General features: G+C 33.7%; 1 protein-coding gene across 8 annotated transcripts in view; it reads left to right on the top strand.

Moving 5' to 3' along the window:
• Nucleotides 1–20,626, top strand: part of DIAPH2 (diaphanous related formin 2) — a 148,413-nt gene that overhangs the window by 16,750 nt on the left and 111,037 nt on the right. For 7 of the 8 annotated variants that reach the window (XM_042825412.1, XM_042825414.1, XM_042825416.1 and 4 more), the window contains 11 exons: nt 612–716; nt 4,771–4,791; nt 9,990–10,129; nt 11,930–12,004; nt 12,088–12,157; nt 13,549–13,685; nt 14,181–14,289; nt 16,719–16,829; nt 18,084–18,202; nt 19,110–19,226; nt 20,180–20,298. In XM_042825412.1, the coding sequence (XP_042681346.1) occupies nt 612–716; nt 4,771–4,791; nt 9,990–10,129; nt 11,930–12,004; nt 12,088–12,157; nt 13,549–13,685; nt 14,181–14,289; nt 16,719–16,829; nt 18,084–18,202; nt 19,110–19,226; nt 20,180–20,298 (1,123 nt within the window). The remainder of the gene's footprint in view (nt 1–611; nt 717–4,770; nt 4,792–9,989; nt 10,130–11,929; nt 12,005–12,087; nt 12,158–13,548; nt 13,686–14,180; nt 14,290–16,718; nt 16,830–18,083; nt 18,203–19,109; nt 19,227–20,179; nt 20,299–20,626) is intronic. The other variant, XM_042825413.1, reaches the window with a different exon arrangement.

Below are 20,626 nucleotides of genomic sequence, written 5' to 3'. Positions count from 1 at the left end.
TGTTTTTAGTTTTTTTTAGGGTTGTTTTAAATGTGTTACATGGAACACTTTCACATCTAGCCTTGTTGCAAGTTAGTAGTCTTTGTAATCTCAGCCTCCTGGTTAGATATAGCAGGGATGTTGTCAGTGTTAATAATTTTTTTTTTTTTTATCTTTATAAGAAACAACAGGAATGTGGTAGGCATATTGAATACTTGTGTTCAATATTCTAGTTTAATTTTTGAGCTAAATTTCGTTAATGGTAACTGCTGCTAATGTAGTCATGATTTTTTGCTGGATGTTGTGTTGAGGGATATGGTTTAGTGGGAGCTGTTGGGAATAGGTGAACGGTTGGACTGGATGATCTTTTAGGTCTTTTCCAACCTTGGTGATTCTATGATTCTATGATTTTGGCTAACTCTGGTGAACACCAGATGCTTGTAGGAACAGAATTAGTTGAGAAAATCAGGTAGATCAGAATTAAACAGATTGAAATACAGATATGCTTGAAGAAGTCTCTTCTGTTTAAAAATGAGCAGTTTAAATAGGAAAAGGAGTATAAAAGTAGCAAAAAAAGCCACCATCAACAAAAAGAAATTAAAATCCTGGTGTCATATGGTCTTTCTCTACAGGAGGACATGAATCTTAATGAAGAACGGAAAGCTCCTCTAAGAGAGAAGGATTTATCCACGAAACGTGAGATGGTTGTCCAATACATTTCTGCTACTGCTAAATCCGTAAGTAGTTGTCTCTCCAGGACAGGTGGAACTAATAACTTCATTTTTTTTTTTGGTCTTGATTTATCTCCCAAGAAAGGGGAGGCTGCAAAAAATCTCTACTGTCTGCAGCTGTATCTACAACTGTGTCTGCAAATTTGCATTTTGTTTTCTGAGCAGTGTGAAAACTAAATGCTGTTCTGTAAACCACAAGAAATTGCAAATCTACTCCTCTAGAGTAGTGGATAGGTAGTATTTTTGTGCAATTGGCTATATGAATCTTTGTAATGAAAAGGACTTGGAAAGGGCAGCATGACTTCATAGTTTCAGTAATGACATCTGTACAATTTTCAGTGGTAAAGAGTAAAAATATTGAAAGGATTTCAAATTAAAATTAAGTCAGTATTTTAGCTTAATTTGAATATGTTGAGTAGTGTAAGTAGCTTTAAGATGGTACTAAATACTCTGCTAAGAAGTATCCTGAAGGTACATTATGTTGTTCCTTTAGTGAAAAGATTGTTGCAAAATACAACTTGAAAATGTTTTTGACTAGAAAATTATATATTCAGACCTTCTAATTGTGTTGGTGATTCTATATGAAGAATTTTTGAAGTTGATCTATTTCAGGGTAATGAAAATGTATGGTTCAACACTTGTTGGGATGAAGAGACATAATTTCAAATACTGCAGAGCTGCAGTTTATTTTCTGCAATAGTGGGACTATTACCACCAAATAGATATAAAATGAAACTGTAAATGCCTTTTCTCTGCTTAAAAAATTGACTATGGCAAATATTGTTATTTTTACATAATAAGAGAATGTATCACAAAACTACACGGATGTTGTATGAAACAAAAATGCAAATAGATGTTTTGATTTCACTACGAATTGCCTGCACTCTGATTTGTCCCTCTATTTGCTCTATATAGAACTTCAAAGAAGCTTGTACTGAATTCTAAGGAATTAAATAAATAAGCTACAGCTTATATGCACTGGGAGCAAGTGATAGAGGAGGGTAGCTTTTCATATTCAAGGAGCAGTAGTATCTTCACGTGATGAGATCTGTTGTCGGTGTATTTCTTGATTTAGATAAATATGTATGGTTTTATTTAGAAATTAGGATAATATGTAATTCTTTTTTTTTATTTTTTTTTTAACTTTTTATGGCAGTAATATCTTACTAGAAATTAAGCCTGTTAAGTAGAGTAATTCTTCAGATACCTAACAGCTGCAGCACTTCTTTCTACGTAGCTGAGTATCCTTTCAAGAAACAGATAACATTTATTAAATATCTGCTTCTTGATTAAATGAGCTTTTAGAATCAAGTGGATGGAGTTAAATTTCAAGAAAAAAAAAATCAAAACTAGAACCTAATGCAATTGTTAAGCCTAATTGCCTTGCATTAAAGAATATGAAGTTATATGAAGAAAAACTTTTGCAAATGATGACCTATGCTTCTGGCAGTGGTGATCTTCCTGCATGTAATTATTTTAAACAAAATCAGCAGTCTTTTACTCTGTCATGTGAGTAATCAACTGCTTCAAGCATTGTATTGCTAAACATACAAGTTAATTGAAAACTATTCATGCTTATGGAGTGTATCTTAGAATATTTTCAGTTAATGTAGTTTGCCTAGACTCTCTGAGAACCATTGCTTGTGTTGTAACGTTTTGTCTTTGTTTGCTAATCAGTGTTATTTCTCAAATTTTTCTTAATAAACAAGAGTATTTTTGTTGAAGCACTAGTAATTTTCGTAGTGGAAGTACCTGCAGTTCTTTCCCAAAACTAGTTAGGAGATGGTGCTCTCTTGTTTGTAATGGTATTGGAATGTAGTCTCTTGATTACTATGGTACAGTAGTAGAGTAAGAAAAGCATGGCTACCACTGCATGTCTAGCTGCTGAAAGTTTTAACAAACTACATTACCACCACCATGTGAGCTGCAGCATGGGGGGAGGTAACAGAATTGAGAACACATTAGCTCAGTGACAGTTGAAGTGGAAGGGGAAGAGAGGGGACAACCCACCAAAATAAAATCCCAAATATGTGAACATATGCTTTGATCTTGTCAGCTCCAGTGTGAATGTTCAATAGATATGCAAGATATTTTTTTCTAATAGAAAAGGGGCTTGTATCTGACTCTATACACTCCTTGCAATTGGATCACAGCATTTGAATGAAGTGTTTAAAGTTGTTTGGAGACATGAATGACATTTTTTGTCACTTTATACCCTAAAAATAGCTAACATCTTAATTGAACTACAACTCAAATGTACAAGTATTGATTGGGGTCTTACAATAATGCAAAGCTTTGTTTTCATTTTTAATTACACCTTCTGTTTAGTTAAATTGTTATGCTGACTTAGTTGAATTCAAGCCCTAACTAGTTTATACCGCATCTTGATTCGGCAAACTTTTATTTTCCTCACACCACCTTCAGCTTTGTCCTCTGTGAAATCGCTCACTACATAAAAAATGATATTTCTTAATTTTTCCTCCCTTTCTTTGGTCACAGATAACTATACATTTTTCATCTTATCTGTACTGAAGATACTTTGGCTTTTTCTTCTGCTTAGAGCTCATGGCTTGTGAAGCACACTGGACAATTGACGTGGCTTTTCCAGTTCCATTCCATGTTTGTTTTAGTTAAAGCTTTTGAGCTCTCCATTCATCTGAAATATGACTCTCATTTACTCCTGCTGTCTTAACCAAACTTAAAAGTCAGTGCTTCATATCCTTTGCCATCTGCAGCACGTTGTCCATGCTTTTCTGAAATGCTCTGCTGTCCTCAGAGTTCTGAGTGAGAAAGAAACTTGATTTCTCCCATGGATGAAAAAGACTTTCCTTTTCCTTGGAGGACAGAGGAAGCAGGGAAGCTAATAGGCTGGATCCTTTGATGTCAAGTGCTTAATCTGTGGTTGTGATTTCTTCTATCATTTGAAAATTGTACTTCGGAAACGGTGAAGGCTCAGAATTCTGTTTCAGAACTGAATTTATTGATGTCTTGTGTTGTATTGAATGAGTTGAACGTTGATGAGAGAATTCTGTAAATTAGGAAGAAAGATTTCCTGTCTGGTGATGACAGTTCATCTTGTGCTTCTGGAGGAAGCTTCATCAGCACAAGGAGAGAAGAGGTGATTGTGAAAGACTTGCAAGGACTGTCTTCTGAAAGGGTTCCAAAATGAGTAGTGGAAAATATGAGTAGAAAATGAATCAGGTAGAGGCTACGCAGATAGCATCAAATTCAGATCATAGCAAGTAGCTGACAGGGAAAGACCTACAGACTTCTCTGTAGTACTAGATTTTAGAGGAACATGGTCATTTGCACAAAGTAGTAGAACAGAGCCAAGGTGTGCTGATTTTCTGCCAAGTGTTGAGTCTGTATGAAGTCAACTTCTTGTTTTAATATGCAGAAATGCTGTTTGATGGTGAAAAAGAGAAAATGTCAGTTTGTAAATCACTGGTTAATTATCCATGTAATTAAAAGTATCCATACTGAGCATTTGAGGAAAAAAGCTGCATGAGTTTTTCTGAAATACAAGTTAGATTTATAACTGTAGGCTGTTTTTGATTGTGAAAAGTTAATTAAACTCTATGACATCATCTAAGTAGTTCAAAAGTAGCATTGTAAATGAAGTATTGTATGTACAAGAAAGTCAGCATGACATTTGTTTTTCCTGTTGCTTTCTCAGTGTCATATGTAAAATATTTGACCTGATCATTTGAACAATATGGCAAATCTCTTAATCTCTTAAGATGTTGATGTCAAGCTAGGTATTTAGCTACTTGTTTATAAATGTGTAAAATACTGATGATTCATCAGTGGAACATAATTTCAAATCATTTTTCCTACAGAAGTAGTGCTGTTTTCCTGTTGAGGAACTGTAACTCTTAAACATTTTGATTTAAAAAAAAAAAAAAATAATAATAATAGTGTACTAATAAGTAATAAGTATGCACTGAAAAAGAAATTGTGTGATGCTACATCCTACTAAGTACTTTGCTGTGTTTATTTATGTATTATTATTGTTATCTTTTTCACACAATAACTTCTCTTGGCTGACCACTGCATGCAGATAGTCGGAAGTAAAGTTCCGGTGAGTATAAACATGACAGTTTTGTTTCCTTCTTACGTTTTGATTGTCAGAGAATAGGTTAGAATAATCTGGACTTCTGTCATGGATTTAAAAGTTTAGTGGGCATTGGTGCATCCTTCTTTCATCAAAATAATTATCAACTACCAAAATCAGATTTGCTTTACCACTATAAATTCATTTAGAGGGATCCTTTTTGATTTTATTTTATTTTATTTTTTTTTTTTAAGGATCTGTTTTCAGAGACTTGAAAATGAAAATTCGTGTTGTTCATGGTGAGGAACAAGTACAATTTAGCCATACCTTGCTTGTTATTGAGGGCAGTCAGTGGGAATTTTAAGCTAGGTGTTGGCACGTTTCAATCTGTTTAGATGTGGATTTTTGTGATGTTCTAGTTGTTAGCAGTCATGGGTAGTTGTAAAAATGTCAGTTTTTGGGTATCAGTGTAAATAGGATTAACAGAGAGGATAAGTAGTTCAAGATGAGATCACTTGCAGCGTAGCTTTTCTCCTAATAGGTTCTCTGTTACATTTTATATTAAGTCATTGTTGAATTTAGTAAGGTTTAGTTTTCTTAAACAAGAACTTGAGATTTCATTTACAGGATAAATCCAGGAAAAAGGATACAAAAGACTTTCTGGGAGTTATTACATTTTAAATGATCCCTGAAAATAGAAATGGAAAGATTTTAATTGTAGCGAAAGCAAGCTTTTCAAGTGTAGCAAGGTTTAGTACTTAGATTGTATTCAGTACTTCTGTTTTATAGTTAACAGGAAAAGCCCTCAAAAAATCAAACAGCCTCTGACAGAAAACTGCCTAACAGTTACCTCAGAATTTTTATTAATCTCCAACCAGTTTCAAGTAATTCATGCTCCCATGTTATTTCCTTAAAACACAAATAGATAGGAAGAGCTTTTTTGTGAAGAAATTTAATGAAGGAAAACAGTTAATAAAGTACAGAGTATAGGAGGATGTTTTCATCTTTATGCCTGTTCTTGCTCTTTGTCAGACCTCAAATTAATAGTCATGCATTAAAAGCATGTTTTTGCACAAATAATTTGCAAAATAGAAAATAATAAAATGCACCTCTTAGTGTATGGCTTCTGTATCTTATTGTTTAAATAATGCATGTATGTTGTGCATCTTCTCAGTATGGCTTTGTTTTGTTTGTTTTTTATTGGATTAATCTGCTGGAAGCTGAGTGCATCTGTGAGCATTAATGTTGTACTCTCAGAACTGGAATGATAACATTAAAAAACAACAGCTGTTATTTTTAACTTACTGTTATTACTTATTTTAACTTACTGTTCTGTAGAGGCCTCCAGGCAGACAGAGCCTCCTGGGTGACAGACAGCTATCTTGTTCACTTCATTTTTTTGTTGTGTATGTCACATACAGTTATTTTCCTGAAGATTTACAGTTCTTATGTCTAGGAATGAGAACTTTGGACTGTTGATAGTATTACTATTGCAGAGATTGCAGTAGTAATTCTCTGCAACTTGCAGAGAAAGGTTGCCTATTTTGTAGAGAATGCAGAGGTTTAACTTAAGCTTAACTAGAGATGTCACATGCTGCTGCCACTTTCCATTTCAGCTGACTGTTTAGCTACCTTTCTTGTCTTTTCAGGGCGATGATAATTCCTTTGAAATGGCAGCTTTAAATATGTTTGTCTGTGAGATGCTTAATCTGGATATTCTGTTGTGGAGTTACATTGTTGGTGCTGTTTGTAATAGGTTTTCATGTTTCTCTACAATATGAGAGATGAAGTGGTTATGTACCAGGTGAAGTCTGTATTTCTGATGCAGGAGCTGATGCAATGTTTACTCATGCGTGAACAAATAAACAGAGCTGCCACACATAAAACTTACATCATCGGGCTTTGTTGTGTGCTAATTAAAATTTATTTTCTCGCCATATTAGTGGGCAGTATGTAAAACCCTAATAATTTGTTGAGAGGGAGAGGGGGAAGTATAAGCTACTACTGCCATTATATTAATATTACGCAGGTACCAGTTGGTTCTGTAACAGGTATGGTAAATTGAAAGAGGTGACCATCACGACTTTGTGATATTCCTGATCTGCTTGATCACTTAAATAGTGTCAGTGTAAGCAGAGTAGTTAAAACATCTTGAGTTCTTGAGCTGAACACAGCTGCAGTATGAGATCTTAACTATCTGGTGTCCCAAAGAGGAGCAGCTTGTGCAGTTTTTTCTGGTCTCATATTTTAACTGTTAAAGCCCATCCATTTGATGTGGATGTGTTCAACAGTTCTTCACCACTAAGCGACAGAATACCTGCTTAATTCTCAAGAAGCTTAAAATGCTTTTGAGTTCCTGTTTTGTTGGACAGTAGTTCTCAGGCTTGTTCACTGGCCTCCTCTGGTGACACGTCTGAGTAGTGTATAAAGCTGGGCACCTGCAAAGACCCCTTTAATATTTAATGTTACTGGTTGAGGAGTTTTTGTGTAGCTAGCTTTGAGATCACTTGTCGAAATAGACGAAGAGAAGTGCAAATAAAAAATTTTAGATCTTTAATTATATTGCTTGGTTTTCCAAAGAATAAAAAATTGTATAGATGCAAAGACATGCTTACATTTTTTTCTTGACTGTGTTCTGTATTGTAAGCTGTCTGTCCTGTCACTGTTATCTTTCAAAGCCTGGAATATATACAGCACACAGTTGAATTGATTAGGTTTACGTTCCTTGAGAAAGCAAACTATGTTTTCTTTTATACATTTGTTTTCTGTGATACCTCCAGGAATTCCTTTTAGCATGTGTCTTTTCTTTCCAAGTTCATAATTTCTAACTTCTTCAGAGAAGAATTTTACATGTGTGACCTAAGCTTTCATTTGAGTGATTGTGAATGACTCATGATTCGTAATAATGAAGCAATTACGTACCTTAGTTGTAATACTGAGGTGAGTGACTGTGAAGTAAATCAGTATGAAAATCAAAGGGGTTAGAAATTAATCTCTTCAAGTTCTAGTCTGCGACCAATTCTTTGTACTTCATTTTTGACTTTGATCTTATCAGAAACTCATACATGCAGCTTCTTACTTAACTGAGCCTTTGTAGTCCTCTTTTTTTTTCCTAGACTGTGCATTCAAAATAACTGAAAAATATGTATATTAAAACCTGAGCCGTGTAGAGGCATAGCATTACTCAGAGCACGCAAATCAAACTCTTCTTGAATAAGGAAATAGAAGAAACAGTTCCTGGTTGTAGTGTTTCATTTAGCAAGTCTAGAGGAAAGATGGGCTGAGTGAGACTGAGAAAATGCTTGCAGAAAATAATCCTGTTAAGAAGCTGAGAATTCCTTAGCATAATTTGCAGTGTTTGAATGAAGGGCTTTGAATGGATTTTGAACCACCTGTTCTGAAGAGGAGAAAAGGATAAAAGGGAAGAAGAGAGATTTCTTATTGTTATGCAGTTAAAGATGCTTAGTACTGCCAACAATGGAGAATACCTGTTCCATAAAACACGATAAGATGTAGGGGATCCTGCTGTCAGTTCTTGTACTTAATCTGTTGATAATGTGTACCTCTTCTTGAGGGTGCTTTCAGTTTTCTGGGGAGAAAGGACCTGCATAGAAGAGAAGAAGCTAACTGATGTCCCAAGTGCCTGTCAAAAGAAAAACAAACAGAGGCAGCAAGAGCACATCCTGGTTTAGATATGAAAGAATCTTAAATTCTTCTTCTATATAGGACCTTTCTTTGCAGTTTGCAGCAGAATGCAGTGGGAGGGTTTGGTGCAGGAAATAATCTTTTAAATTGTCGTTCTCTTTCTGAGAGCTTTTTTAAAGGTCTAACTTAATATATAAGGGCATCTGATTGGAGCTTGCATTATTTCTTTTCTTTGTATATTTGTGTGACTTACAGTAGTGCTTGTGTTGTGATTCTTATTTATATACTCGGGATTTGGGGAACATCTATTTTCTGAGATGAAAAAATTGTGTATAATCTTCTCTAGGTTTCCATGCAGCGTAATGGACAGCGTAAATTTATTCCTGTTTACTAGTTCTTTACACTGTGGTCTTATAGAGTAATGGTTTTTCTGTGCTATTATGTTTTTTATTATGTAGTGCTAATTCTTCTCAACTTTGAAGCCAGGTTTATCTTTCATATCATGAAAGATCATAGCAGCATCTTTTTGTTTAGGAAATTGGTAGTGGCAGACTGTAGTTCTTTTATATTCCTTTTCTTATCTTTATCTCTATTCTGGTCCTTTCATGCATAACTGGCACATTTTGTTTAGCTAAAGGCACTTTGCATGTCTGCAACAAACTTCTTCAAAAGCTGACTCAAACTTGAGGGCATTCTTGGCTTTAGACCTTCACAGTCTCTGCTTGACTTCTGTTTTTGTTAGAATGTTTTATGAATGTTTTGGTAACTTGGTTATTGCATTAATATTGGAACATAGGTAGGTCAAAATTTCATTATATTTTAGAATTTCAGTGAAGCAAAACAAACATCAAATTTTTAGTTCTGTGGAGGAGTCTTAGGTAGAAGATCATAGCAATCAAAGATCCTGATAGAAATAAAACAGCATAAATGTAAATGCTGTTTTAGGTCTGAAACTTTTAATACTGCCTTTACACCCATGACACATCTTTATCAGGTTCTCTTCAGTTGAACTTAAAGAGGTCAGAGGCTTTAAGGACTGCATTTACTATTAATCACTTTTCTTAGATAAATCAATTATTCTGCAAATGATCAGAGCTGTACAAAAGATTAGTTGCAGTATTTGGTAAATTGTTTTGCACACTGTCTGAATGCTAACTGATTAACATACACTTTAATGCTGAAATAGCTTTGTAAATTGTTAGTCTTGTGTAATAGTGCTACAGCAGGGATATGAACTGTGTCAATTCTTCTACATCATTTATAATGTTTTGAAGTAACTGCTACATGAGATTGTGTCATAAGCAGTCAAACGTATTAATACAGCTGTAAGATAGGAATATATTTTTATATCCAAGAATGTACTACATGGACTTTGCTCAAGAAAGTGAGAAATATATTTATGATGCAAGAGGTAACATGTTCTACACTTTTCAAAAATCAGTCAGGTTTTTTTAATAGTTGTACGAAGAAAAGAACAATTTTTGAAATTCATGCAAAAATATTGACCTTATATGTTGCCACCCACTTAAAAGTTACCATGATTTATATAACATTAACGAGCATTCTGTTTTCTGTGATAGGGTGGACTCAAAAATAGCAAGCATGAATGCACACTGTCATCTCAAGAGTATATTCATGAGTTACGATCTGGAATAGCTGAAGAAAAACTGCTTAACTGTCTTGAATCGTTGAGAGTGTCTTTAACCAGCAACCCGGTTAGGTAAGTAATTTCTGTTGTGGTTTTTGTCGTGCTTGAAGGCAGACTAATAGCAATAATGCTTAAAAATGGTTGATTCTGGAAGTGACCAGATCGCTTGTTTTATTCAAGGGGGAAATTATATTAATAGTCTGTAAAGCTGCTCTACTTTGGTATCAAGTGAGACACTTAAACAATGAAATCTTGTCTTTATCCTGCAAGTGACTTGATGTATAAAACTGGAAATTTTCTCAAATTACAGTTCTTAAGATACACTCTGAAGTTTGTCTTCAGTGCACAGTTTTTTATCCTAATGTGTAAACAATGGGCAACTGGACAGACTTCATATGTTACTACTTAAATTCTTTTTGTTTTTGCGGAATATTAGCTGGTAGACCTTTGTCATGTGTAAGAGAGCTTGGGTTGTTAATGATGCTGATGCCATTCAACTTACTGATACCCAATAAGTTTCGTGATGTTGGGAAATCCTAAGAAGTTGTGGAAAAGTTTTCCTATTTGCATAAGAAACTTCAAATGAAAATTTGACTCTTTGCCTAAATTTTTTTTTCGGGTAATAGTAATACTTGTTTAGGGTTGGTTTCATTTTTTTTAAGTGTTATATTGCATCGTTGTGTACTGCATATCCCTGTTTCTCTGTTGTCCTTTAGTTGCTTTATGCCCTCTTGTACTTGTGTTATAATTGTCTTAATTAATCCATATAAATCCTGATAACTTGTTACAGCTTTAATTATGGATTGCATTAAAGCTTCTGCAAAGGAAAGTTCTCATGGTTAAGCTTTGAGTTTTCTGTTAATTTGAGAAGCAATTGAATCTTTTTTTTTTTCCTGCTTTTCAGTATACCACTTTTTCTGAATATGGCATTATAACATATGCTTCTTCAGAATGTATTGGAGGAACTCTGTATGGGGAAGCATAACATATACCTGTATGTAGAAACTTGCTGTACTGCTACTTCACAGTTCCATGCGTTGTATTCCAAGAATGATTGCCTGAATCATTCCTGTGATACGCTGCATCCTGTGACAAAGAGTAATGAAAAGAGTACAACTGCTCTATATTAAGAGATGAATAATTGCCTAGAAGGTATCTTGACAATCAGCTGCTGTAAAAAGCAGTTTCAGTTAGTAAGCCTGATAGTGGAACTCTCTTTCTGCTATAATGGATCTTGAGAATGAATTTTGTATTGATTGTAATAAATTTCCTACTCTGGATGTGAATGGTGCAACAATAGTATTCAGGCTAGATCCAACTGGCTTTCTAAATCTGTTTAGTTAAAACACAAAACTTTATTCTTAAAGTGAACTACCTACACTGAGTGTGTTTTATTTGAAACAGAAGTTTTGACTGAAGTTGTTAAAGTACTGTATGTCCCCAATGAGATGTTGATAAAAATTTTGTCATGTCTGTTATTGAAGAAGTGTAGTGTAACTTTGCTAACAGAAGTTAAATGATACAAGATTATCATTGATTTTTGGATTCTGAAGAAAAACCATCTGAATTCATCAGTTTTATTGTAACTTTTTCAGTGTCTTAGAAAGTATGGGTTAGGACCATATGGGGAACTGAATGTTTTCAAGTGATTTTTGGGGGATGGAGAGGGTACATTGAGACATGGGCAGATTTAACTTTGAGGATTAAGAGAATTTGTGTGAATGTGGGATTTTTTTTTTCCCATTGGTTGCAGCATGTGAAAGCACTGTGCCTGAAGAGATGTAGTAGCTGTATTGGAGGTACAGAGACATAGCTTTGCAAACTTAATGTTGATTAATAAATAATGAAAAACATTTTCCCTCCTTTTTCCAGCTGGGTTAACAATTTCGGACACGAAGGCCTTGGACTACTTTTGGATGCCTTGGAAAGGCTTTTGGATAAGAGACAGTAAGGAATTGAATCATTTGAAGGGATGGCTGGGGTTAGCTAATGAAGGTTGTACTTATGTTATTTTTCTTTTCCAATCCAAGACCAGAAAATATTGACAAGAAGAATCAACATAAACTCATCCAATGTCTGAAAGCTTTTATGAACAACAAAGTAAGAAATATTTCTGATTCATATGTTTTTAATATGATAGTTTTTTTATTTCAAGATGAATGTGGCATGTTGAATCTTTGAGAAGGAAGGAAATCTCGTATATCCATCGTCAGACTGTTTAGGAATGTAGATCTCAAGTTAGTATAACTTTCTATTGAGTGTTGTTCATAAGTCTTCCTGTTAAATATGAGTTGTCTTTATTTTTGTTAGTACTAATAATTTAGAAATGAAAATATTTGACAAATGTAATGACAGTTTACACTGAAAGTGGATAAGGAAATCAATTTCCATGTGGAAGGAAGGAAAAATACTTTGGAATTACATTAAATTAATATTTTTGCTAATAAAAAGCACTTTTCACTTGATCTGAGTTTAGTATAATAACACTTTAGCTACTATTTTAAAATTGTAATGCAGTGGGTAAAGAATTAAACATTGGTCTGGAGTAAGTTGAATCTATTTCTAACGCGACTTCTCCTGTTTGAAGTAAGACAAATGGTTTTAGAAGTTCAGATGTTAAACTTAAGTTACCTGTCAGTAAAGGAAAATTATCCAGGTGTTATTGCAGTGATTTATCCTATGCCCTCCCACCTTCCCCATAATAAATGTTAACTGAATATTATTTTTAACTGCTATTATATAGTTTAGCAAAATCTAAAACACAGAATAGCTTGCTGTATACATTGGCTGTTTACTGAGATTTTTCAGCCTGTCTGGTATGGGAATAGTAAATTTCAATGTTCATGTTTCTTTTTTTATTCTCCTTACTATTGCTGCACATGCAGTGTAACATCTGACAATTAGGGGTCTGATTTTTTTCTAACCTGTAGTTAATGAAAGTTGAGTAATAATTTAAAAAAAAAAAAAAAAAAAAAAAGCAAAAGCTATTTTTAAGGAGATGGCAATCTGTAAGGTTTGGATTGTGGGTTTTTCTTTTTGTCTTATTCTATTTCATTTCCTCTGCAAGAACAACATATAAAAGGCTATTAGTTTTTTACCTTTCTCATTCAGGATATAGAGTGAAATATTTTGACTTAGCCTGAGACTGGTAAGCTTTTGGATTGCGTTTGGATATGTGAGAGTAGTAGAAATGTAAGAATAAACTTCTTATACTATTAGGTTTTTCAGTTACAGAGTAGTAGTAAATTGGTCCCTGCCTTTTATGAGGTTGAGTGTCTTTTAAGATTTTTTTTTCTTGGGAAAAAGCTTCAAATATAAGATTTGAAGACTGATTTGCATCCCAAGCAGTAACAGCTGGAAGGCTTTAGTAGAACATTATCAATTTTGGTATGAGAGTATGTGTGTTTGTGGATACCTAAAGTTCTGAAATCTGATGATGAGCAATTGAGGCAAATATTATCTTTTCACTGTAAGCTTTTTGTTTATATAAGTATGGACTTCAGCGGATTCTTGGAGATGAAAGAAGCCTTTTACTTTTATCGAGAGCGATCGACCCAAGGCAGCCACATATGATGACAGAAACCGTGAAAATACTTTCTGCAATCTGCATTGTTGGAGAGGAAAAAGTGTAAGAAAGATTGTTAAAGCGTTGTACTTGATTATGAATGTGTGAGGTGTTAGTTAGGAAGCAGTGAGAAAATTTGTCTATGAAACTAAGGTAATCTGTCATATGTTTATTTTTTTTTAATGCTTCTTGTAGTTTAAGTGGGAAGAGACTTTCACCTGTTCTGATGCATTAATAAAGTATTAATTCAGAAAAACAAATAAGTAGAGAATCCGTGAAACATGGCCTGTGTGGAAGGTTTGAAACAAATATGATGGCTTACTCTAGAGGAGACTTACTGAGCTGTAACTGTTCTTAAATGACTGCTGACAATAAGCAAATGTAAGTGATTTCATATATCCCTGAGAAATGTGATCAAGAACTGTAACTGCCACAAGAAAATCTATCAGATTTAAACAGTTTAAAGCAGTGCGTGTTTTGATGTAAACAGTGGGCTGTGTCCTTAGAATGAGAATGTTGGCTGTTGTATGTTTTTTGACAGTTTACCTTTTTTCTTAGTCTGGACAAGGTCTTAGGAGCTATAACAACTGCTGCTGAAAGGAATAATAGAGAACGTTTCTCTCCAGTTGTTGAAGGACTGGAGAATAATGAATTCTTACAACTGCAGGTGGGCTTAGTTCATTTTTTAATATATGCTTGCTGTTACTTTTGTGTTTTGTTTTCTGACATTCTGAATGAAGAAATGGGCTACTGTGTGTTTTTCTTAACTTTCAAAATACTGTTTTTTATACTGATATTTTCTAGGAACTGTAACCAAAAGTTTATATGGCTGAGAAGGATTTTGTTAACTTATTCTCCCTGATGACAATTTTGATTAATTCCTGGTCTGTTTCTGATAATTTTATGAGGATTGGATGTGTCTGATTTTTGTCTGGGGTTTTTCTGAGAGTGGTGCAGCAGTGTCATTGCTACTTCTGTCAAAAAACTGTGCTCTTCCAAGTGAAGTAGTTGTTTTCAGGGTACTGATTCCTTTAGTATGTCACGTGTTCATGACTGCTTAAATGTTAGCATATAAAGGCTTCCTACTATCTGTATACACCCGAGTACCCCAAAAATTACTTTTAGAATGTAACATTACTTTCATAAGAACTTCAACTTATTTTCTTCTCATAACACAGTACTTGTAGATTTCATATTGCTGAAGTACCATGATATAATAATATCTAGATAAAGAAAGCTAAAATTCAGGAAGAGCACAAGATTAAACTGCATGGAAGGTATCCTCCATTTTTATAGATTGTTTGTTATCTACAGCAGTGCTCTAAAGTTTGGTTAAGCTCTTTTCTAACAATCATTTTTTTATAATATCCATAGAATGGGTTTCTGGTCTACTTCAAAAATTGTCCATTTTGAAAATACCAAGCCAGAGTTTTTTTTTATGAAATGTATTAGTTAAATTACTCAGTTTGGCAATTAAAAAGCCTTAATGAGAAATGTTGTTTAAAAAAAAAAAAAAAAAACAAAAAACAAAAAACAAAAAAACCAAAAAAACAAAAAAATTGCCTACTTGGTAATATAGAGAATCCCACATGCAACTCAGTGATATTGGAGTCAGTTAAGACTGTATTTCTATTCTTTAAAAGTACAGAAGCAGACAAATTTTATGAAACACATTGCATTTTTTCCCCAAAGTTTTTGTGTTGTCATAAACAAATAATTTTCTAGTATTAGCAGTTTAGAATAAATAAAAAATATAGGTCAAAATGCTTGACAAATGCCACCTACTATGAACAGTGGTGTTCCTGAAGGCTTGAGGTGAAATGAAGATCAATGATCATATCTTTCTACCACTAATGGTCTTTGAAATCACTTTTAACTGAAATGTTTCCTTATCTTTCTTTTGATACTCTGCAATGAGATTGCATCTACTCATTGCATATTGATTTAATACTAATGTTATTCCAAATGAAATTTGGTTTAATGTCATTGACTTTACCTTATTGATTTAAAAACAAAACAAACAAACAAAAAAAAAAAGAAAAAGAAAACAGAAATACCACTTAAAAACAAAATGGGAAGACATCCCAAAGAAACAAACAAAAAACCAAAGAAAATACTCGTAATAAACATACAATAGCAATACTCATTAACTTGTTTCTGATAAAATCATTCTTTATGTGTAATGCATTAACATAAGCTATTAAGCCAACATCTCTTCAGGGCAAAAGCAATCATAGCAGATGGCACCTTCTCTCTTTATTTGGATTGGATGTGTACTTTTGGCTTGTTAAGTCGTGTCATAGTAGTAGTATAACAAGAGTCATTCGAGCAAGAATGATGATAGTACATTATCTGAAGATGTAGCTATTTAGAGGTAGAGCCTTTTAATAGAAATTAGGGCTCCTCAAGGTGTTTCATTAAAACTAAATAATGAATGTATCTAGGACTGGAAAGGTGCATTTATCTGACACTTCTTCTTTGCAGCTATTGTTTGTTTATTTCTACCCTAATGCTACTTCTATTTACACTTAACATCTTTTACTGAACTTGGTATTTCCCTGGAGTCCCGTTTTAGACTTCCAATGTGCATCAATGCTTTAGCACTGATGATATTGTCTACCTGTTTTAAAATTAATTAAAGTGCACAGCTGCTTAATTGAAGCATTAGCCAGTAGTGTGAGACTTCGGTCATTTTGCAAAAATGTTGTACAGAAGTAGACACCTGCTGATGTGGAATAATTAGTGATTTTTTTTTTTTTTCCCCATGATTTCTGATTCCTATAAAACCGGGTTGTTTTCAAATTAGCAAGTACTGGGGGAAAAGAGGACTTGCAGTGTGGAACTGTAGTGCGAGATAACTTTCTGAAATGAAGCTTTATCCTTTACAACTGATGTAATTTTGAAGTATCGGAAGCACTTACAATATGAAAACAAAACAGTATTTGATACAGGCTAAGCTAAATGAAGTCTAGGGGTTGTCTGTGCGTGACAATGAGTAACATCCATCAGTTGATATTTGTTTTTACAAAGTAAACAAAAGTAGTATTTATTTGCATTGTATGCATGCTAAAAGTTTGTCTCTTTTTCCAACAACAGGTAGCCTGCATGCAGTTCATCAATGCCCTTGTTACATCTCCAGAAGAACTTGATTTCAGGATTCACTTGAGAAATGAGTTTTTACGTTGTGGCCTGAAAAAATTGTTGCCTGTAAGTAGTTTGTATGTAGGAACTGATCACAATAAACTGATTGTGATTGTTGAAGAGAACAAAATTGTTTTATGAATGACTTGGAGTGGAGGAGGTCCAACACGGAAGGCCCATCAAACCTAATTTGCTTTTATTCTGCATAGTTGCAGATAGTTTTGTTACCTTCAACTATAAGTTAAGATGCAGTAACTTTCTGAAAAGTAGTAGTTTTACTTTATATCCACAAAAAACATGTTTTAGGCACTCGTTAACTATAAACAGGATGGTAGTTGAATCAAATCAGTATATTAGAAATGAAAGTAGTCATCAAACTGAGCATTATTTCTGATGTATAAGTTACAATATCTACGTTGAACTCAAGTCATGATTTCTGAAGGAAATTAATGTCAAAAGTATAGAAGGATTTTTCTTTTTTTGTTCCTTTTTGTGCTTAGGGCTTAGGGGTTATTTTTCAAGAAACTTAAGTGCTTAAAGATTCTGAAAAAAGAAAAATTCAGGAGGATCAGTGTTTCTCTGTATGAATGCATAGTATGCTTCTCTGGTTCTCAAACATTAGAATTAATATATATTCCACTCAAAAGAAATTAGAAAGTAACTTTCAGTTCATACATATCTGGTATGACAGTTCTAGGCGAATTTTCATTTAAAGCATAGAGTTCATTCATTCATGCTAGTGGCTTTTGAAATAGTTTTTTGTATCTATGATTTTTGCCAGCAGGAAGCTAGAAATGAGTATTTCTTTTTAGTGGATTTGTGTGTGCATATTTTAAGGAAAAGATTGCTTTCTTCCCCCCCCCCAGCTCCAACTATTAAGTTTTGTGTTATTTTTAACATGTAAATACTTCTCAGTGTACTGTAAATGTTTTTGTGCCGTGATGTAGATTAGCTATCATTAACATAAGTTGTAGGCGTATCTTCTTTACACTTACTTAGGCTCCCTAGGTTCACTTCTGTGAATGTTTTGTAATGTTCTTATGCTTCAACAAATCTGAATTGTCAACTGTGTCCTTTTAGGAAAAGTCAGCGTAGTGAGGTTTCATGTTTCTGTAGTCTATACCTGCCATATTAGTTTATATTGTGCCTTCCACATAAGAAAAATCTCAGGCAGTGTGTAACTTGCTCCTTTTTAAAATGTATTTTCTCCTCCAAAGCTTGCCTTATTTTGTTGTGATAGAGTTTTGAAGGGGAGGTGGTGGTGATGGAATTCTTAAAGAAAAAAAAAGCACATGTTAATTTTGCCATCTTGAACATTAGGCCTTGAAAGAGAAGGAGAATGAAGAGCTTGATATTCAGTTGAAAGTGTTTGATGAGAGCAAAGAAGAAGACTTAATTGAACTATCACATCGTCTGAATGATATCAAAGTTGAAATGGAATATCCTTTATAAAAACTGTGTTATTACATAGATTAATAACTTTATTAAATATGTACAGTTATTTTGTCACAATTATGTATTATACATGTATAAGTGCTTCCTTGAGCAGGTTTCATTCTGCTTTTTAACTTATTAGTTTTTTTTTAATATCAATTATTTGTAGTGAAGTGTGTGGGTTAGGTAAGTCATTAGGAACTCAATTTTTTGTAATTATAGTTTATTTAGTTTTACTAAACAAAATTCTGACTTGTGGTGCATGAGGATATAAAGTAACAGCCATGAAAAAATATAATTTTTGAGGAAAAATTAACTTGATATCCAAGTTGAAAGAAAATTTTTAAAGTAGATTGTGAAGCTTGAGATACATGTGTTCTGTTACTGTGAAGAAGCAATGGATTTAAATTTAAAATGATGTAAGTTCAGGATGATTACTTGCAGTTTAAGTTGGAAGGGGTAATGGCTGCTACTGAAGAAGCAAAGGAATGTGAGTACAGCCAATGAGTGGCGTATCAAAATAAAATAATATTGCATTGTAGAATGGGTAAGTTTCCTATTTAAGAAATTAAAAAGATTGTTTAGTAAGTATTTGCCAGTAACCTGGCTTGCTTTATAGTGAAAAAGAGTTTTGTGTGAAATATGCTTACAGGATTCAGTGTAAGTATGTAGTATAACTTTTCCTGGTAGTAATGGAATATGTTTTGATGATTAAATGGGATAAAGTTTCTATGGATAGTTTTATCATAATGAAATGCTACTCCTTGCTAGTATAGATATTCTGAGTTTAAAAGTTTTACTGGAGCAGTAGGAATGCAAACCTAGGGGAACTGAGTTGTTTGTAGGGAGGCAGCATTTAATTTATTTCAGTTTTTTAGAAAAAACTCTGTATTTCCTTAACAATGTTCTCACTGATGTGAATGAAGTATATCATTTGTTGTATAATATGTTGAAAGATACTTCTTCTGAAAACCACTTTTTGTCAATTCTACAACACTTCCTTCTCATCAGAAGCGATTACTATGTCCGGTAAGAGTTTGATTTTTGGAGGTGGAAGAGGAAGAATAGAAATTGAGTTTCTCATGATTGCACATCAATAATTGCTCTGAAGCTGATGTCTTATACAATATTTGCCCTTTTGGTCAGGGTTAATTTTATTAAGGTCACATGAAGTGTAAGAATGCTTCTTTAAAAAAACTTAAGCCTTAGTCTGTCTACCAACTTCATCCCCAAATCAGTTAATTTGTTGAGCAGCTATTTCCTTTAGTCATCTATGATTGCTGCTTGATTTCAGTGAACTTAAAGTTAGTTGTGTAGCTAATAATTCAGAGTTTTCCAGGATACCTTATACTTCTTGTTTCCAGTGTAAACTTATTATTGTATGTATACCTCATAGTGTCCTATCAGTGCTAACGTCCATGTATACAATTTCAGAATTATTTTTGGTTGAAAATCAGCTATAAAAACAACTTCTGTGCAAGATAAAATGTCGAAGTTATAAGTAACCTGTGAAGTCTTCAATTTACGTAAATGAGTGTGTATACACATATATATGTAGTTATGTATATGCATATGTGTGTATATATATACAAAATATGTATTTGGAAGTTCAGAATATCATCAGTTTAGACTAGAATATTTCTTACTTTGTGAAATTAAGAAGCATAGTACCCTTCGCTGGTTAGAAGCAGTAACTGAGCATAGAATGCTTTACTGTCAGAGGTTCTTGATACTGCTTAGAGAAGTATATTGAGCAATTAAGGTAACAGTAAAATAATTTTTAAGTAGTTGAATATTGCTACTTTTTCAAGTGGTGGAATTCAATGTATTGAGAATATGGTAAAGAACTGCTGCAGCATGTATCGAAAATGCTAAAGCAGTCATTGTTCTAACAGTGCTTTATTAGCCCCACCTTGATGCACAAATTATTGTTCATGTTCTTATCTTGTAAAACGTGTGCTTTTTTTTGTTCTGTTCTTAAGACCTCAATATTACAAGGTGATCGAAGAATGTGTATCACAGATAGTACTGCACAGCAGTGGAATGGACCCAGATTTTAGTTGCAGAGGAAGAATGGACGTGGATTTTGCCCATCTTATTGGTTTGTATCCTGCAAGCAATTTTATGGCATGCTATTAAAGTGTTTCTTCGGTTTTCTGTAAACTACAAGGTGTACTTATAGAAAAGGCTAGATCAAGCTCTGTAGCCTTGAATAAATGACTTGGAAAAATTCCTTTCTCCAGTGCTGTACTGAATCCATGTCTTTATTTTGATAGCCTTACTAGCTGAAAGTTGTTCATAAACTTTATGAATTCCAGGTCTGTAGGAGATGTAAAAAAAAACCAAAAACCAAACGGGGGGGGCGGGGGGGGGGGGGGGGGGAGAGAAGAAGGAGAAAAAAAAAAAAAGGAGGAAAGAGAGGGATAGTT

Source organism: Centrocercus urophasianus, unplaced genomic scaffold (assembly GCF_019232065.1).
Source record: "Centrocercus urophasianus isolate 14NV4802_14NV808 unplaced genomic scaffold, USGS_Curo_1.0 seq_24, whole genome shotgun sequence".
Lineage (NCBI taxonomy): Eukaryota > Metazoa > Chordata > Aves > Galliformes > Phasianidae > Centrocercus > Centrocercus urophasianus.
Note: the sequence above shows the minus strand (reverse complement) of the source record. Positions and strands in the feature narration are given on the sequence as shown.